Source organism: Zingiber officinale, chromosome 8A, assembly GCF_018446385.1.
Source record: "Zingiber officinale cultivar Zhangliang chromosome 8A, Zo_v1.1, whole genome shotgun sequence".
Classification (NCBI taxonomy): Eukaryota; Viridiplantae; Streptophyta; class Magnoliopsida; order Zingiberales; family Zingiberaceae; genus Zingiber; species Zingiber officinale.
The window spans coordinates 58835810-58855428 of record NC_056000.1 but is presented as its reverse complement, the minus strand read 5'-3'; the positions used below and the strand labels follow the sequence as shown (position 1 = coordinate 58855428).

The following is a 19619-nucleotide window of genomic DNA, read 5'->3' as shown; positions in this document are numbered from 1 at the left end:
TAATTAACAACACAAATTCTCATTATTTGGATCTCCACTCAAAAAAAAAATCACGTAGAAGACTTGAGAGATGCCTTTTAGATATGCTACGACTGTTAATAATCTAAAGGTGTAAATCTCAACAGATCTACTCAGATAATTTGAGCTAATACTGAAAAGGTCTTGTTTTATGTTACAGTTGAATGTTAAGACTCATGGTTGACAATTTTTCTTTTAATATTAGCCATTTGAATAACAAATTTTTTCAAGATGGTGTGGAGAGTTTAGAAGAAAACTAAGTGGGAGGTAGAGTTTTTCTTCTGGCTTTGTCGGAGAAGATAGAGAGCGAGAAGAAACCAAAGGCCAAGGAGAAGCGACTGAGGTAGTGTTAAATCCATATGCATTTTCATTTAAGCCTACAAGAACCCAAATGCTTTTTATATAATTAAGTTTTTTTTTATAAGTAAAATGTATATACGAAAGTAAGTATAGAGTACAAAATCCGATAATTAGTAGCGTCTAATGATGTAACATCAAATCAAAAAAATACTCTCAATAAACATGAATTTGTGTTTTTTTAAAAAATTTTCTCACTCTCTAATTGTCCATCATCAAAAATACAATTATTCCTAGTACTCCATACAAAGTATATCAAAGTCGACATCGCAAGGGGTCTGGCTTTAGTCAAGAAACTGTTGGAGTAATCCCAATGGTCCGTGCGACCATGTATTTTGGTGTTGGGCAAAGGGTTTAAGTTAGATTCACCCTTGTATTTGATATGTATATTTGAGTTGTGCAGGACTGCAGGATACACATGTGACTCAAGTTAATGATTCGGGTCCGGTGAAGGATGACATTGGGGACGAGCCGCGGGCTTGTATGCATTCGAGAGACCGTGGGCAAGGTAGCAAGGACAAGGGCCAAGGGAAGTGACTTCGAGGCATACGCGAAGGATGACATTGGGGACGAGTCGCGGGCTTGGATGCATTCGAGGGACGAGAGCCAAAGGAAATAGGCTTGAATGCAAGAGGCCAAGGCTGCAAAATAGCGTCAAGTGAGTCATAAGGGTGGGGGTTCGAGTGCTGAGAGATTGTACTCGGGGTAAAATCTTAAGTTTAGGGTTCACTGTAGCAGTTACTGTAGTAGTCAGCTGCTGTTTTCAGCAGTCGACTGGTGTAATCGACTGGTGCAGTCGAATGGCAGCGAACATAATGTTTTTGTTTGCTCGGTTTGTGTGGAGCAGTCGACTGTTATTGAGCCGTTGGGATATAACGGTTGAATTTCCACAGAGGGCAGTTGACTGCTAGTTTTAGCAGTCGACTGGTAGGCGGAGTTTTCAACTCGCGGCCTATATAACCAAGGCTTGGAAGCTTGGTTATCCCTGACGAAATTAGTGGTGGTAAACCCTAATTAGTAGTCTACTAGTCTCAAGAGTCTTGGTTGGTGTTGTGGTGAGGTTTCTCCACCCATAAGGAGCGACTTGAGATAGCCGGAGTTTGCCGGGGGCTAATCCACCGACGGATAGGGATCGCCCACCTTACGGATAGCCGCGGAGTAGGAGCAAGATATATCCGAACCACGTTACATCGACATGTTAATTGGTTTGCTTGTCTTTATTAGTCTTTGCATTTCTTTTAGTGTTTAGCTTTCATATTTATTTTGTTTGTATTTCGCTGCGCAAGCTAACATCATAGTAAGAAGCGAGTATTTGGGGATGCCGTCTATCCAACCCCCCTTCAAGCCGACTACCGATCCCCTACAGAAACGACCTCCTATGAAGAAATGCTTGAAGACATGTAGCATTCACCAGTAGGTAGACATCCCTTATCTCATATGTAGTCACTCTTGGATCCTCTACCATAAGACCACTACAAGAGGACACCCAAAGAACAAGTACTCCTACGTCTCCATCTCTCGCCTACAAAAGGTACAACACTGATTCTCCAAATAGTTTGGTCTATCTCTAGTGGAAAGTTACTTCTAAGCTAGTATCTAAAGCGTAACTGCATGGCTAGACTGAATGTAGGGCTTCTACACTGTCCACACTCAGAACTTCTTAGGACTGGGGTATCTAAAGAAGTCATAAGCCCTAGCCACACCTCTATCCTGCTCAAACCAATCTGTCGGCCTATGCATAGCCCCTGTCAACGACCCAATAGTCGTAAGGATAAGGTCACAGATCTGCAACAGCTACTAGATTAGCGGGGAATCCAAGTACACCACCTCCCAAGTCTATATGTCTACCCGCCTCAAGTAGGTATGATGCACCCACTTGATATAAAGAACATCCTCCTTTGCCTGTATTCGCCATAGTACCTTTGCCAATAAGGCAAGGTTCCAAACTTCAAATCACGAAATCTCAGTTCTCCTTCTTCTTTGGGCCTATATATATCCACCCAAGACGCCAGAGAATATTTGGATGTCCACATAAAAGAATTGCAGATGATGTAAATGCGGTCAATAATTCCAAGGAGAATAGGTAATATAGAGAGCCAAAAGTTGAAGCACTGAAGTGATGAGTTGTGCCTTTCCCTCATAAGAAAGTGTCTTCTTTGGTTAGCAGTTAATTTGTCTGCTAAGGAATCAAGGAGTGAGTTGTAATCTGAAATCTGTATACGCTCAATAGCAAGTGGTATCCCCAAATATTGAAAGGGAATAATTCCCTCCTGGAAGACTGTAAGAGAAAGAAGTCGCAGCCACATTGAGTCATCTACTCCAACTAGATAAATGTTCAACTTCCGGTTATTAACCTTGATCCGGTGGTAAGGACGGGGGATCCTCGTCAGCGGGGGGTCAATGGCACGTGGAGGTGAGGGGGCAACACGGTCAGTCCGGAGATCGGCCGACCGGACATAGCAGGCCTACCGACAGGGCCCTGCAGCCCGATCGGCCGGGAATTCTCCGAGCTGAATGGAGGACAACCTGACTAGGGGTCGGGTTTCCGATGCTCAAGATGAAGATGTTTCAAGGGTCAAGAGGGCTCATCGTTCGGCTGACGCGCAAGGCAACACGGGCAGGAGCAGTCTCAGCCGAGCATATGACCAATGCAGGAGTAATATGCTTACCGAGCGGCCTATACGCTCAGCCCTGGAACAGACAGGACCCGCAAGAGGACAAAGGAGACAAGACAGCATCATCCTCGAGGCACCTGCCGCCGACAAACAGCAGAGTTGGCTGCTGAGCCGTACACAGAATCGTAAGGTGGAAGCTTCCACCGTCACATCCGGGATATGCTCGGACGATTGCGTAATGGCGCTAGAGGCACTTTTCTGACACAGGATTGTTAAGGTATGTTTGGGGAAGCGTGCACGCATTGGGAAACGTGCCCGCGCTTCCCCAGGGTCCTATATAAAGACCCCAGACGTCGACGAAGGTATGCGCAACTATTTACTATAGCCTCGTTACTCTGCCTCGTTCGTTGCCTGACTTGAGTATCGGAGGGTCGTCGCCGGGAATCCCTCCCGGCTCGGCTTCTTTGCAGGATCGTCGGAGAACCACATCATCAGTCGGAGACAGCGGAGCGTGCCACGTCTCCCGCGTCCGTCTGCTCAACGCTCGGACAGTATCAAACTTGAAGCCCTAGAGTCGCCCCAAATATATGTAATTAAAAAGATAATGTCCTACTAATACCCAATCCTCCAACTGAACAATAATAAGTCATCTGCATACCTCAAATGCACCAATCTGAGATGGTCACACCAAGGATGGAATTTGAAATCTAATCTATCAATGCGCTGTTGTATCTATCGCCCAAGGATTATTAGTGTAATATGCTCTTAAGCACATATTTTTGATGTTTGAGCATAAGACAAGTAAATTCCGGAGGTGTGACCTCTGGGCAGAGGAGTTTAAGTGATTTGAGAGTCTACAAGTGACCTATATTTTGAACTTTTGGATAGGCTTGACTAAGGTAAGGACTTAGGCTTAGAGTTGGTCATAGTGAGCAATCTAGTTGACTCAAGGTTTGATAGTTGAATCGACTATGCAGTCAACTTAGGTTAGTTTGTCAGTAAACAAAATATTGTTTTTTCATGAATTAGTCGATTAGACAATCAATTAGGGCAAACTCATTTAATTAGTGTAACAATGTAGCCCACTGCTGACATAGTAGAAAAGTTGAAAGAAAATTGTTGACCTAATAGATATTGGTAGGAGTTGTCAGATGATCTATGAGCTATATTAAATGAGTGGATTCAAATGTCCATTAAGAAATCAGGTAGTTGACTTACAAATCCATTGGCAGACAAAGATTTGAGTAATCACAAAAATAGACAATTGGGTAAGTAAAGAGTTGACTAATTGATCACAAAACAATAAGTAAGTATTCAGAATAAGAAAGTTATAAGAAGGGAAACAAAGGGACTTTCGGCAGCAACAATAAACAATTGACAGAGTGAAATGGAAGAAAGCATAGTCAAAAGAAGAGTTTTAATCTTGTATTATTTCTTTGTTGTTTTACTTTTTTACCTTCTTTTATTTTTTATCTTATTGTAAGCAAGGTTGTAAAAGTATATTAAATGATGGGATGAGCTTCCTAAACAATGAGGTTTAGGAATGATAAATGATGGGATGAGCTTCCTAAATGGTAAGCAAGCTCATCCCACCTTTAGAAGACCCAAAGAAGAGTTTTATCTTATTGTAAGCAAGGTTATGGTGTAATGATAAATGATGGGATGGGCTTCCTAAACAATGAGGTTTCAAATTTCATCTAAGGCATATTATACTTGGAAAGTTCGAATTACTTATGACATTGGGTCGCCCGTCAAAACTCATCTACTCTTCTCGATTTATTCATAAAAGTTGGATAGCTAGATTACCAAAAAATAATAATTATGACTTATCTAATTTTCTTGGTCACTTAACTAACATTTGTAGTTTAACCTTTGCCATTCCCCCTCCTCAAGAAACCATTTTTAGTGTAGTGAATCTACTCTTAGTTACCATTAGTGAATGATAGAGGGGTATGTGGACACTACTTCTAAAAAAACAGTAGGGATAAACATTGGAACTACTCAGTATATTTCGACGACATTTATAAAAGTGGGAGGGCAAAACAATAATATAAGTTCGGGATAAAAAACGAAATTTCTATTAACGATAATTGTGTATTATATCGCACATAGATGGTTTTACAAGTTTTCCCAGCAGTTTATTAAAAGATGCATTCCAAATGTTTAATATTACTTTGCCCCCAACAAACAATAATCAGATGATTCAACCTTTATTTCCAATCCATGGTGGTGATAAAATTCTCCGAACCTGTTTCCGAAAGACAATGCAGAGCGCAGAACCAAGTATTGGCCATGTCCTGACTACGGATATGTACACCAGCAACCATATCGACATCTGCTGCTTTAGCAGGAGTTTATTCACAGAGTTGTTCAGAGAAGCAGCCACTTCGTGAATAACTTTATCATCGTTCTTGTTCTCGAGTTCTTGTCCTGACGAAACAACAACTTGCTGAACATCTTCAGCATCCACATTTTTGCGCTGATCTATATTCACAATCTCGATATCCTCAGATTTCGTGTTTTGATTTATTTGACTATCAAGTAACTCCTCTTTATGATCGTTCTGTGCCTCATATTTCTTACTTGTAGCTACATTTCCATCTTCCTTGATGTTTATGAATGGGCCTTTGTCAATTGATGGCTCATGATACAAATGTAATCCCTGTGTTGGTGCCTGCACTATGCAGTAAGTTTGATGTCAGAACATTGAAGCATGTATTAATCATGATAAATAAGGTCACGAATTCATTATTGAGTAGTATAGAAGAGCATGTCACTGCACCTTTTTCTTTTGATGCATGTATGGACTAGATTGAACAACGTTAAGGAACTCACGAACAGCTTCAACCCACCTGCAATTTAAACACCATGTCGTTGACGCAAGTCTTATGAAAATCTACATATGTGCTAGCTCAAGAGCCATCTGTTCATACAATTTATCAATACTCTAATCAGGAAAATATTTCTTTTAGCGGCAATAGTCATTACCCATCCAAAATTTAAACAAAATGAAGTTCCATACACATACCTTAAAACCAAAGATGAAAAAAGAAAGAAAGAAAAGGAAAACAGAGCAGTACCACAAACTTTGTGCTGTTAGTCCTCTAAAATATGCAAGGTGTCCACCATGAGCAGTAGTAGCCAAAACAACGTTCACATTTGCCCTACACAACGGGCTAAGCCATGAGCAGAAGAATTCAGGAGAAACATACTCTCAATCTCACTGGAGTCAATTGTTTGCGCTTATACCTGCATTCATCCCAGGGAATTGCTTCCCTTGTGCATAGTGGATCGTCCAATGCGCTGATGCATAAAAGTGGTACGGCAACCTTTCCAATAAAGTTTACACTGCTACAGCAGCGATAGAATGTATCCACAGTCTGAGAACATAAATGCATCTCAGTAACTAATGGAACACAATCCAAGTAATACAGTGAGAAGAAACTACCTCAAACTTCCCAACAACCCGAGTGGCATGATTGTCAAATTCCCGGACCAAGCATGACTAGTAAGAGCAAGAGTATAGAATGCAAATTTAGGTAGTATAACAAAGAATACAGAATATTAGTACAATATATTAGGAAAAAAATAGCAAACTGATAAAATACATAAATTAGCCAAATATTAAAAAAAAAATGTTAAAATTTCCCATGTGAATGAAGATTATAGTGTCTTTTATTTATCCATTGATAGTTTAAATTTGTCTCCTAAATATGCAGGCTAAGAAGCTGCTCATCCTAAGTCAAAATCATCATCAAGATATGTTCATTCTAACTATCTGGGGTCAGCTACAGTGAAATTCATCATTCCATTGCCATTGAGTTCAATGCAAAGCAAAGTCACTTATGATCTGTTTATTTGGGAGAGCGGAAAGGAAAACTAAGAAAATTTTTCATTGTTTATTTCATTAAAATTTTAAGCAGAAAGGAAAACTTAATCAATCAGCGGATGATTTTGAATCCAAAATCGGTCACAACCAAATCAGGCAGAAAGCAGTGGATGGAAAATACAATGATACAAATACTCTTTCTTCACTCACAAAATTACACACAAATACCCTTTCTTCACCGCCAAGTTGAGTGAATTATGGGTTCTTCTTTGTTGGCACAAATCATAGAAAAGCAAATGATCTAGTCATGCCCGAGAGGAAATTCATCAAATCTTAAACAATTGTTGGAGCGAATTAAGCTTTAAGGAGAGTGACCACATACTTATCATTTGTTGCTATAAGTTCACCAACCCACCAGCTAAATTGTCCAGCAAAACCATAGTGCACAGTGTCACACTTCTATCACCCATGTACATACTAATCCAAATTTTACCTAACCAATTAAAATCCACTGGAACAAATAGCTAGTTTCTTGTCCATAAGAATTCTCATTAATTTTTTCATTAAAATAGAGGGATGCAGGCTAGTATATTGCTTCATATTCTCGTAGTCTTACCAATTTCACAACGTAATTCCACTGATGTTGAGTCGCTAAACAAAATTCTGTATTCATCAATAGGATACAGCACCTAAGATTCTTTCTTCTTTTTCTTTGCAGAAGAAGTTACAAGATGATTGATTTTATTGTTGTTTGTCTGTGAATTCAATACCAAACACACTTGAAGTTTGACACATGTTTGCTTATATCTGTATTGATACTTTGCTTGTGTAGGAACGGGCAATGTTGTTCGTAGGCTTAATGAAAAAGGATTGATGATTGTGAGGCCAGACCATGTGAGAAAAATGTGAAACCTTATAAGCATTGATGTTGATATGTCCACTATAGGCCAGGTTGTCTTACCAACAGAGATCCACATAGTCAATTAGAATAGGTAGTTAGGACATAAGGTTGTAGTATGGTTTGATTAAGAAAACACATAAGAAGTTTCCTGGAAATATCTTATTCTCCTAGCTAACATCTGTGTTATTTCTTTTCTTTTGTTGTCTATTTACTTAACAGCCAAGTATGCAGTCATTAAATTTATGTTCAGGAAGAATGATGCTGGAGAATTGGTTTGTAAATCCAATACTCACTAATTCACAAAGGTTAACTTTCTATTAAGATGGTTTAACATAATCAGTGTGTACCTGTCTGATGCCTTCCCAGTTTGCCAGCCTAGTTAAGACATGCTCATGTCTGCATCATATTGGAAGAATGAAATATGTATTGATAATTAATTTAATGTAATAAAAAGTTGATAAAACACTAAGCACTTAGGTTAAATGTCAATGGATCTGCATATTGACTAAATTCATTTACTACAAGGATTTCAGAACATACAATTTGGCATAATCCTTGAGACCAATTGTTAGGGCTCTGTTATAAAATTGTTGAATTGGCTTTCTATTAAGAAATCTGTCACAAACCTACAAAATTCACAAAATACCATATATATCAACAAGATGAAACCTAAAGTTAGTACTACAAAAAGGTTCAAGTTGGGTTACATGATTATCAACAAAAAAATATGGTACATGGAATGTATTTATTAAGGGAAGAGAAATGTGCCTATTAGTCAAACCATATTAATCCTTTGTATCAAAAGAAGGTTCAGCAAGAAACAATTTGGAAGATTTTTTTTTTTTTTTGATAATTGAGGTATCCAACCCTTATGATCCAACTAATCATGGAGGTAACCGACTCATCCCATGGAAGTTTTCCACCAATCATTAGCATAAATCGGAAAATGCAAATGGATTCTAGCGGATGACCCAGCATCACAAGTTTTTCAAATTGTGTAATGTGCCGTGGGTGATATTCGTTGCCCAGGGAATCCATCCCACCTCTTACAAGTTGGAAGAATGATACTCGTGAAAGTGTCTTTAATTTTCTTATTACTACAAAATAAACATATACAAACAGAATAATTGCAAAATCAAATGACACAGAAGTATAAATTTTGTCTAGAAAAATTTTCTCCATCAAGTCTGTACATAAATAGAAAAAACAAAATAGTTATTTTCTTACCAACAAACATAATTAAAACCTTGCAAAATTAGGAGAGAAATCACCTTTTGGTAGACACAAGAAACTTTTTTCAGGGTTGGAAACAAAGAAAGGGCATTTGCTTTAGAAACTTCCAAGCAAATTAAAAATTAAATCATCCAAAAGATAAATACAATTGAAAGGATGATTGGCGGCCGAAGTTATTTATAGGGCCTTCAAATTGTTATATGCATTGTTCTAGTTATCAAGTCATTGGAGTCAAATGTGTTGTGAGTTTAGTTTCGCTTTGGATACTTTAATCATAGCTTATTATGTCAAGTTCTATACATATGATGCAATAGTTTTCTTTTAACAAATACATATACAATATTTCATCTATCTCAACTTTAGTATCAGAGAGATTGTGTGTTAGACTGTTAGGTAAGGGTTTCTCCCTTCCTCAATCCCCTTTAGGAGGAGACTATGAGTTTGAAATGAAGGGGTAGCCTTCTCTACCTCCATCGTCAACAAAATCCGAATTCCTTCCTATGTCTCCCTTTCCTCAACCAAGCTAAAAGGTCCAGTTAGTCATCCTTGTATGCAATGTACTTGCTCCTGTCTCTATTAGAAACCCAAAATCCACTACTACTGTGCAAGAGCCGAACCAGGATATTCACTGGGTTACACTTGCTGCAAGACCTGACGTCGCACAATAATAGCTCCTTGCCAGAACCATGTCCTCGCTCGATTATAAGAGCAGTGTCCACACTCATGGTATTTTTGCTCAGCTCCTTCGACCGCATCCCCTCCACTCTCATCTTTCAATGTCAAAGGTAAAAAGATCAGCAACCTATTCCCTTAAAAGAAGATCCCCGAATGTTTCTTTAGTTGTGTATCCTTTCCTTGTCCTTTGTGCTCCATCTCCTCATTTTGTCTCGCTGTTGTATGCAACAAAAGCATGGTTGTCTACATCTCATGCACCAACAGTTTTTATTTCCTCATCTACATCATACAAGATGAAGCATGCATGGGACAGTCAATCCAAACCCAACAAGTTCTTTTAAAAAGAAAAATAAGTAACAAAATGACATATGAGGAAAAGAAGTCGGTGACAATAAATAAAAAAGGAAGGCATAATAAGAAAAGGATGAAACAATCATTAAATTCATTAAAAGAAAAAGTAGTATAAAATCCATTAAATGGGGAGAAAGATTGTTGGTATAATCATGTTAAAGGTTGAGCTCGACCAGCTTGTTTATATTCAAACTTATGCAAAGTTGTTGCTTTCTTACAAGTGTTTTTTCATAGAAAAGTTTTTGTATGAGGTTTCTCCACATTTTGAAGGAGAACAATTTTAGTGGGATTTTGAGAAGTGACTCACCTAACAAGCGTGAAATAAAACCAAGATCCAAACCACATTAACAAATTTTTATTTATGTTATATTTCCATTGTATATCTCTAACTTTATGTAAGCCTTGTATTTTATATAAGAGTAGTTCATTGTTTTTATTTTAAGATTTTTGACTATTCACACCTTCTAGTTGCGCCACTGATCCTACAAGATTTAGGGAGAACAAAAAAAATGAAAATTTAAAGAATTTATTATTCACAATTTTTCAGTTTTGTAATTCCTTTTTATCGCATGCTAGGACCACTAACTCTAACTCTTTACTCATCATCCATTTATTTTTTCCTTGTTTCGTGTGCATGATTGAACATTGGGTAGTTAGTATTGTTGGTTTTAATATCATTTTCTCTCAAAGTAAAATATGATTAACAACTCAATTTCCTCTGACATTTCACTCTTGAGTAAATGATTAGTATTTGACTCACTTATATTTGCAAACCCTTATCTTAGTTGTTTGCAATTTTGACAAAAATAGTTATTGTTCGTAGTTTCCGACCTCTCCTCTCCTGGATAAAATAGTTGGCAACTTAGTCACCTTCTAACATTTATACACCTCAAGGTAGATGATTGGAATCCTAATCTCACTTATAGTTTCATTTTATATCAATTTCTTCATAGGTTGCTGCTTTCAAAGTATCGGTTATCTTTCTTCTCTTTTAGTATCCTCTTTCTATCAAGTAGTTGCCAAATTTTACTGGGATCTTTTTAACATGCTCATCTGTTGGAGTAATATTAAATTTTACTGAATTTCTTCAAATATTAACTTATAATCTCAAGAGTAGAAATTGGAGCCCTAATTTATTTAATTCACTTTGCAATCTCTTTCAAAATCTAATTAAACCCGAGAGGAAGTAGAGAAAAAGGATCCAGTCCTCATAAAATATCATTAACTTCAATATAGCCTTCAATTCAAAGCATCACATCTTGAAGACTCAATTTGCTCTAGTATTGTTTCTTTGGCTTTATCATTGTCAAATGTCTTTGTTATTTTTTTTTTTTTTTTGTGAAATAACTTTTTGGAGTTATTGTATTGCCAGTTCAGTCCCACATTGGGTATTTTAAACACACACATGCATGCAATGATAATTTTAACAAGAAGACAATGTTTCATCTATTCAAAAAGTACTTTGGAATAATGCTCTACTAAATAAGATTCTATGGAATATTCAATCCAAGACGGATTCGCTATGGGTAAGTTGGGTTCATCGACATTACATCAAGGGAGTTAACCTTTGTCATGGAAGGTCCTTTGATCAAGCGGTTGGTGGACATTAGAGATCAAATAGTTCAGAGGCTCCACGAGCAAAGGACAACAAATATGGCACTGCTGGAGTGGTTTGCTGGGAAAAAAAGTGGGACTACCAATGCTTATGAGTTTTTCAAGCCGAGGGGGCCTGTGGCAGCTTGGACATCGGCGGTTTGGAGGTCAAAACTCATGCCAAAGCATCAGTTTTTTGTGTGGCTGCTTGCACATGGGAAGCTACGGACATATGAGCCGAATAAGATTTGTGTTCTATGTCGGCTGCAAGATGAATCAAATGCGTACATCTTCTTTGAATGCCCTATCACTTGGGCTCTATGGGACAAGGTAAAGAGATTGATAGACATCATATATGAGATCCGAACAATTGAAGAGTTATTCCAGATTTTCAGCTAGCACTACAAAAGCGGAAGCCGCATCATGAAAGCAAGGCACCTTGCTGTTTCAAGCATGATTTATGTATTGTGGGAAGCTCGTAATATATATCGTTTTGAGGATCTTGTTTCCAATGTTGATAGGATGTTCCACAAACTATAGATACATGTGTATCGACTTGTGGATTTCTAGTGATCATGATTGTATGCTCTTGATTGTAGGCTCTTAGTGGTACTCTCTTGAGACATTTATAAAACATTTACCTTCCCCCAAAAAAAAGTACTACTAAAACTGTAATATTCCTGCAAGATATCGTGACATCAATGCAATTTGCATCCATCTGTTAAACCTCAATAACTATGCTTATGTATCAAAAAGTTGAATTTCAACACAAATCCACAAGCTTGGAAGCCAGAACTTGTAAACAAAAAATACAGAAGGTACAAAAAAAGAGACTAATTTTGACTATCTCCAAGAAGAAACAAAAATAGAAAGAAAAAAACGAGAAGAAAGTCTTAGAAAAAAACAATTATCTCATGAGTTTAAAAGGATATATTGCAATTTAAATTGGCCAAACCTATAGCAGTCAATTAAGCTATTCGAAACACAAACCTGAGAAACATATAGAATAATATTCCTAAGAAATAATAATTTTTTTTACCAATGTTAAACTGACCACTAAATCCCATGGAGAACAAATAGATACAGCACCAACAATAGGTGTGCTCCCTTCATCTTCTCCAAGATACTTCACCTAAACATGTAACATAGGAAAATTGTAAAATAAGAAAACACATTGCATGAAAAAAAAAACAAGTTGAAGTGATTGCTTGAAGAAATTGATAACTGAGGGAATTGAAAAAGGGATATATTTTCCAATAGAACACAGAATAACATCTAGTGGAACTGTGGTAGAGCATCTATCTAGTTGACTAAAATGTAAGTGCATCACAATCTGAGATGAATTGTCAGTGTAACAGAATATGATGGGTCCAAAATATTGTATAAAAAGATGATATTCAGATGTATAATAATTTATGCTTTGATTCATGCTCCAGAATAGCAATTCAAAAATTCAAAGTTGCCCATTGGGCCCACTGAATCATAGCTGACTATGATGCATTCTACTGGAGACTATTGGTGCTCCTAGTCGGAAAAAAAAAACAAAAAAAATAGAACTGCCCTATGCTTACCTACATATACCAAATTAGACTGTCCTATGCTTACATAGCATATATATCAAATTAGAACCATGAAATTAGATCAATCAACTTGCTCAATATGTTTCCATAAGAACTATAATAATAATAATAACAATAATAACTTGCTCAATATGTAAATAAAAATAGTTATAAGCTTATGATTAAAATTGGTATTCTTGAATATCTTTGGTTTTATCAAGAATATTAATATATAAATTAGTCCAGATTGAACTTTTCAGAAATGTGTTAGTGAAGCAACTTTAACATGGTGTAGATTTAAGGTTCAAATCCTAACTGTGTTAAAATGATACATTATCTTATCAATTCATGTTATTGGGTTTGGGTCAATCAATTGTACACCTGCAGATAGATACATACATACATGAAGGGGAGTATTAAGAAAATCGACCTCAAAAGGTTTTAATCATAAAATTTTTCATTTGATCTCAAGTGATATTTAAATTTTAGACAACCATATGAAAGTAACCTTGGCCACGAGAGTCTAAACTAGACTCCAATATTAGATGTTATAGAAGATTTAGGAGAAGTGTACTCAAAACTCAAAAGTAATAAAATGGTTTTGCATGCTAATAATGTGTTTTGCACATTAAATGATCTGTAAGCCTTTGAATCTAGAACATAGTAAAGTCCAAGATGGCAACATTTATCCTCTAGAATACAAGCTTATTCATGCATTATGAAGCAACAGTCAAAAGAAGATAATCACGCATAATATATGTACTTGAATCAAATCAAATGTCATTTTGCAGACATCACGACAGAATCTCCAACAATAAACAATGAGTTGTATGCTGACCAGAATGTTAGCACCAACACTTGTCCCAACAGCAAAAAGATTAGCTTTCGGATATTTTTGATGAAGATAATTGACAACTTCTCGGATGTCTTCAGTCCATCCAGCATTGTAAAAGCAATCAGACTGTCAAATATCAAGAAAAATGCTTCTATCATAATCACCTAAAATGGATCTCTATCAAGTTTGCTGAGCAATTTCAAGTATCTATGCTGGCATTAGGCTCTCAGAGCTTGGACTCTGAGCAAGCACTTCAAAATGATCATCTGACAGATGGACAAAATGAAATATTCTAATGTGGAAAAGGCACTTAAAAAAGACAAGACGGAAACTAAATGCGTATAGATCAGCAACAATAGCAACATGCCTAATAAACACATGAGCATCCAATATAAGATACAAAGGATAAATACCATGCAAGATGTAGATTGCCATGTATATGATTTCAGTTCAGGAGATAGTGACCAACTTAGATATAGGAATATGCCCCTGACATTTCTAAAATAAATTTGTAGAAAAGGGTGAAGCCAGTGATCTAAACTTTGACAATGTGCATCCCCCACTCCATTATGAAGAGGTTGTTTACGTGACTAAAAATCCCTTTTACTACAGTCTGTGAAAAGCTGCTAATGATGTTAAGGTTAGCACCTGATTCAATAAAATGTAGCCACTGAAAGATCATCACATATGGAAAGATGTTGAAACATCAAGTAGGAAAAAAAGTGACGCATTTAAAATGTACCAAGTCAAGTGGTGGAGAAGGCATATTTTTGTAAACTGATTAGTATTTGTTATATTTATGGAGATCTTACAATAGTTTCCTAGTGAAGACAAGGAAGAAGGCATATGTAGCACTAAAATTGAACCCTCATAACTAGGGTCACTTTTAAAGTCTCCAATCAAACAAAGTTGAAACAAATTAAAATATTCTAGCAAAAAAAATCATATAACTAAAAGGACTCGACCAAAATTGAAATAATTTCCTAATCTTTTGATAGGATAATTATCAAATCAAAAAATACTTTAATTAACTTATTTTCCTAAAGGATCTTGAAATATAAAGTTTCAAAAATCAAAAGGAATTAAAATTCTCAATTTACATTATTATCCCAGCCAAGAAGAACTAAACTTAAAGTTGTCAGCATCTTTCTTGGGTCATCATTTCTAAGATACCGAACAATTGTTTCACCAACTTTATTTAACACGGTCTATTTATTATTTTGGTTTTCCCTTCCGATGAGTGAGGTACAGGTATATCTTTTTTCTCCTTTTGGTTCTTGAAAGCCAAACATAGTTTCATTCACATCTTCCTCCTTTTCAATTACTTTTCCAATGAATAAAAAAAATGTTACAACTGATAACGGGCAAGAACCCAAAGTAGTCATAGGGTGTGGAAATGATAATGCAAAATATGAGAATACTAGGACCAAAACTAAAGGAGTGTGACCTACGACAAAATCAGCATTCAAAGACAAAGGCTCAAATGTTTCCTAGTAAATTAGCAAGCTCTCTAATTTAAAAATTGAACTACTATTTAGATAATTGATAAGTGACTAGATTTGAAATTATATTAATCAAAACTTTTTCAATAGATAGGATCCTAACCCCTTTTATAGATTAATAACACGGCTTATTCTTATGAAATAACAGACTTTTTCTAGTGTGCTTTGTTCGATCATGTTTTACTCAATTGTAACTATGTTAATCGCAGAGTTATTATGACAAAAAAGTCTCATGGGTCATCACACTTGAGCTTCAAGTCCTCTAAGATAATCTTTAACCAAAATAGTTCACACATGCCTTGAGTCATTGCTTGGAATTCAACCTCTGCACTAGATCGCGCTACCATATATTGTTTCTTGTTCCTCCATGTCACAAGATTACCACCAAGAAAGGTGCACATCTGGTGGTTGACCTCCTATCAACTATTAACCCAACATAATCAACATTCATATATGCCTCTTGCACCAAACCTCCATTTTTTTAAAACGGAATCCTCCTTCCTAGTAGTGTTGTTCCTTTAAGATACTGTAATATTCGGTGAGCTACTTATAGATGAACTTCTTTTAGGTTATGCATGAATCGACTAATCACATTAATTGCATATCTTATGTTGACTTGCATGTCGACTTGCCTGTTTCTTCAAGGAGATCTATAGCATATTTCTATTAGGAAATAAAAATGTTTGTTTAGAGTAAGCCACCTCAATCCGAAGAAACTATTTCAACTTTCCTAATATTAGATTTCAAACTCCTTTGTCTATAACCCATGGCAATCATAACTCTCACAATGTCAAACCATGCTCATGTCGATTGCTTAAGTACATATAAAACTTTTTTTCAATCTACATACAGTATGAGCATCCAAATAATTTTCCATATCATGATGGGACCTCCATATAAATTTTTTCCTTTAGTTCTCCATGCAGAAATGCATTCTTGACATTAAACTCACCCTCGAGATTTGGGTTGGATTCTTGAACTTGCATTAGTTAGTTATAGTCATCTTCTTCCTCGAGTATGCCTTGTCGAGTCCCAAATTCTTGATAACAAAGTTGAGATTTTCATGCACAAGGTTCAAACAAAGGTTTATATTTGACATAGATTTAAGCATTGGAAGTATTTCCAAGTAGAGCAAGAAATCTCCATTCTTATCTTCCAATGCCCCTCCCCCTGAAGATAAGGTGTAGTGAAGTAAGATACTTGTTCATTGAAAGCAACATTCATTAACATATAGAACTTAATGGAGGATGATAACACTAGCACCCTTTCTGAGTTGGGAAATGAATCATCATTTTAAGATAACAGAGCCTATGTTGTTCTTTAGTGTGCCCAATCATCTTCCACAAAACCTTGTCCGGAGTGCACCGAGTACCTAAAACCTTATCAAGGTTACTAATAAGAGATCTCGACCTTTCAACTTCTAATTCTATCATTTTTATGCCAAAACATGCAACAAAAACTTGTGAGATAGGAAAAACCAGTAATGAAAGTTGAGAAACAAGGAGAAATCTAACTATAAAGGTTGGTAAAGGGATCCAGCTAAACAAGCTTATAAAAGGAAGTCAATGAAGGCCGAGCGATAGAGAAAATTCAAGCTATAAGGATGGTAAAAGGAAATAGAAAAACATTGCCAATGAAGACCAAGCAACAAAGATTAACCGCCAATGTTGAAGACTAGAGAAAGAAATATAGCTACAAAGGCCAGTAAAAGGAACATGAGAAATATTCTATTTTGTCTTTAGAAAACAGAGTAAAATAGAGGGAAAAAACGATGAAGTCTAGAAGTAGGAAACCCAAAATGGTGAGGGGTTAGGATTTGAGGATGAATAGGAATAGGAAATATTGATGATAGTGGAATAAAACGGTAAAAGGTAGAGATGGCAATAGATGTGTGGACGATCAGTTGAGAAAATGAAGTGTGGTGATGAGGAGAAAAGAAAAAGTGGTGGCCATAAAAAATGTAAGGAACCAACTAGGTTTCAGAATGCAAGCGATTCAGGAATGAGGATGGTACTGAAGATTGAGGATAATAAAAAATAAAAATAAGGGTAAGCTTAAGAAGGACAAGGTGAAGCAATTAATATATCTGAAGAACAAGTAGAAGTTGAGTTTTCTAATCCTAAGCCTGAAAAGGATGCCTAGGATGAAAAAGTATTTGAAAAATCATCTATCTTTTCAAGAGAAGTAAAACAAATTGCAATTAAGGAATCAAAACTTGAACCATCTATTATATCAGCAAAAGGAAAAGCAATAGAAATTGCATTGAAGGAATTAAAATAAACCCGACCATGGTTCGGAACCGCCGGTTCGGCGGTTCCCGGAAGGTTGACTCTTAATCTTAACCATCCAAGACGATTACGATTCGGTTCACGGTTCAAGATTATTATTATTTAAAAAAATATTTAAAAATTATAAATTTATATTAAAAATATATAAAAAAGAGCATGCACTTCTTTAAGCTGCCTACGTATTCCCTCGAGACATTGGGGAATCAAAACTCACGTAATTTGCTTATCTTTTTACCTTAGGACGTGACATTATTACTCGCTTCCATTTCTCATTCCCATAGTGTTCATCAGTATCAAAGTCTTCTACTTTGTCATCTGAAAATTGCATTCCTTGTATTCATTTTTTTTTACTCTCATGCAATCATCAAGTAATGTTTATGCTTCCAAAGAGTACTAAGTAGATCGTCGTTCATCCAATATATTACCTCTAGAATTAAACGTCTATTTTGCGACGGTTGACACTAGACAAGCTAAAATTTCTTTGCGATGATGGAGAGGATGGGAAAACTTTAAGCCTTCTATGACCACCACAATAAAATATCGAAATCTGACTTGTTATCTGTTTCACCAAAATCAAAAGAAGTCGTAAAATAATTCTCAAGTTCTAGTCTAGACTTGAGGATCCTCGTGAACATTTCATCCGTTCTTTTAATAAAAGTTGTATTTTTATTTTTTTTGTACTCACAAATACTTTAAAAACTTACAAAAGCACAACTTTTATTCAAACAATGAGCAAAACATCCACAAGGATCTTCAAGTTCTAGACAACAACTTGAGAATTATTTTATGACTTCTATTGATTTTAGTAAAGCAGATAGCAAATTAGATTTCGATATTCTACCGTGATGGTCACAAAAGGCTCAAAATTTTCCCATCCTCTCCATCATCATAAAAGAAATTTTAGCTTGTCAACCGTTATAGTAGAACAGACGTTTAGTTCCAAAGGTAATATATTAGATGAACGACGATCTACTTTATCTCCTGACTGTTTGGAATCGCATGCATTATTTGATGATTAGGCGAGAGCTGAAAAAAGAACACAAGGAATGCAATTTTCAGATGACGAAGTAGAAGACTTTGATATCGAAGGAACAAACACTACGAGAACGGGAAATGAAACTGAATAATAACGCCACTTCCTAAGGTAAAAAGGTAAGCGAACTATATGGACTTTGATTCCCTTATACACTAAGGGGATACATATAAGCAATTTAAATAAGTGCAAGCTCTTTTTTATTTTTTTTAATAAATTTATAATTTTTAAATATTTTTTAAAAATAATAATAATCTTAAGTCGTGGTGAAATGTGGCGAACCGTGAACCGTAACCGTCTAGGACGGTTTAGGTTAAGAGTCTTCAAACCGTCGGTTTTGAACCATGGTCGAGCATATTCTAGCTAAAGTAAACACAAAAAAGGTTACTGCAAGATTCTCATGGGGCTCTACAATGAAGATCAAGGTGGGTCAAGTCATAAACACATTACCAAGTGATGAACCTTCTTATTATTGGTATTGGGTCTTCTTCCTTCAAGCATGGACTTCTTACGAGTATAAGGTGACAAGGTTAGTTAGAATGAGTTGCTAGATTGCAAGAAGAACAAGATTCTAAAGGAGTGACTTAAGGGGATTATCATTGGCGCTAAATGATAGCCAAACAAATATAGGGATGGCCATGGGATGAGATCATGAGGGGGGGGGTTTAACTTCTTATCCCCACCCCGTATGGGAAGCGAGGCAATTTATGGGTTGAATTTTTCTTTCCCATCAACCTCTTATGTGGGTTAAGTTTGAGATAGGCGATAAAAAATACACATAATTACCAATAAACTATATTGTGAACTAAACTTCATGTGGGGAAAAAGGG

General features: G+C 36.3%; 1 protein-coding gene across 3 annotated transcripts in view; it reads right to left on the bottom strand.

Moving 5' to 3' along the window:
• Positions 1 to 5049: 5049 nt before the first annotated feature.
• The window catches only part of LOC122009185 (phospholipase ABHD3-like), a 31120-nt gene continuing 16550 nt past the window's right edge, over positions 5050 to 19619 (bottom strand). For 2 of the 3 annotated variants that reach the window (XM_042565238.1, XM_042565240.1), the window contains 9 exons: positions 13970 to 14092; positions 12612 to 12704; positions 8261 to 8346; positions 8068 to 8116; positions 6439 to 6495; positions 6240 to 6370; positions 6071 to 6154; positions 5773 to 5842; positions 5050 to 5664 (listed from right to left, as the gene is read on the bottom strand). In XM_042565238.1, the coding sequence (XP_042421172.1) occupies positions 5194 to 5664; positions 5773 to 5842; positions 6071 to 6154; positions 6240 to 6370; positions 6439 to 6495; positions 8068 to 8116; positions 8261 to 8346; positions 12612 to 12704; positions 13970 to 14092 (1164 nt within the window). In that variant the 3' untranslated portion in view covers positions 5050 to 5193. The remainder of the gene's footprint in view (positions 5665 to 5772; positions 5843 to 6070; positions 6155 to 6239; positions 6371 to 6438; positions 6496 to 8067; positions 8117 to 8260; positions 8347 to 12611; positions 12705 to 13969; positions 14093 to 19619) is intronic. The other variant, XM_042565239.1, reaches the window with a different exon arrangement.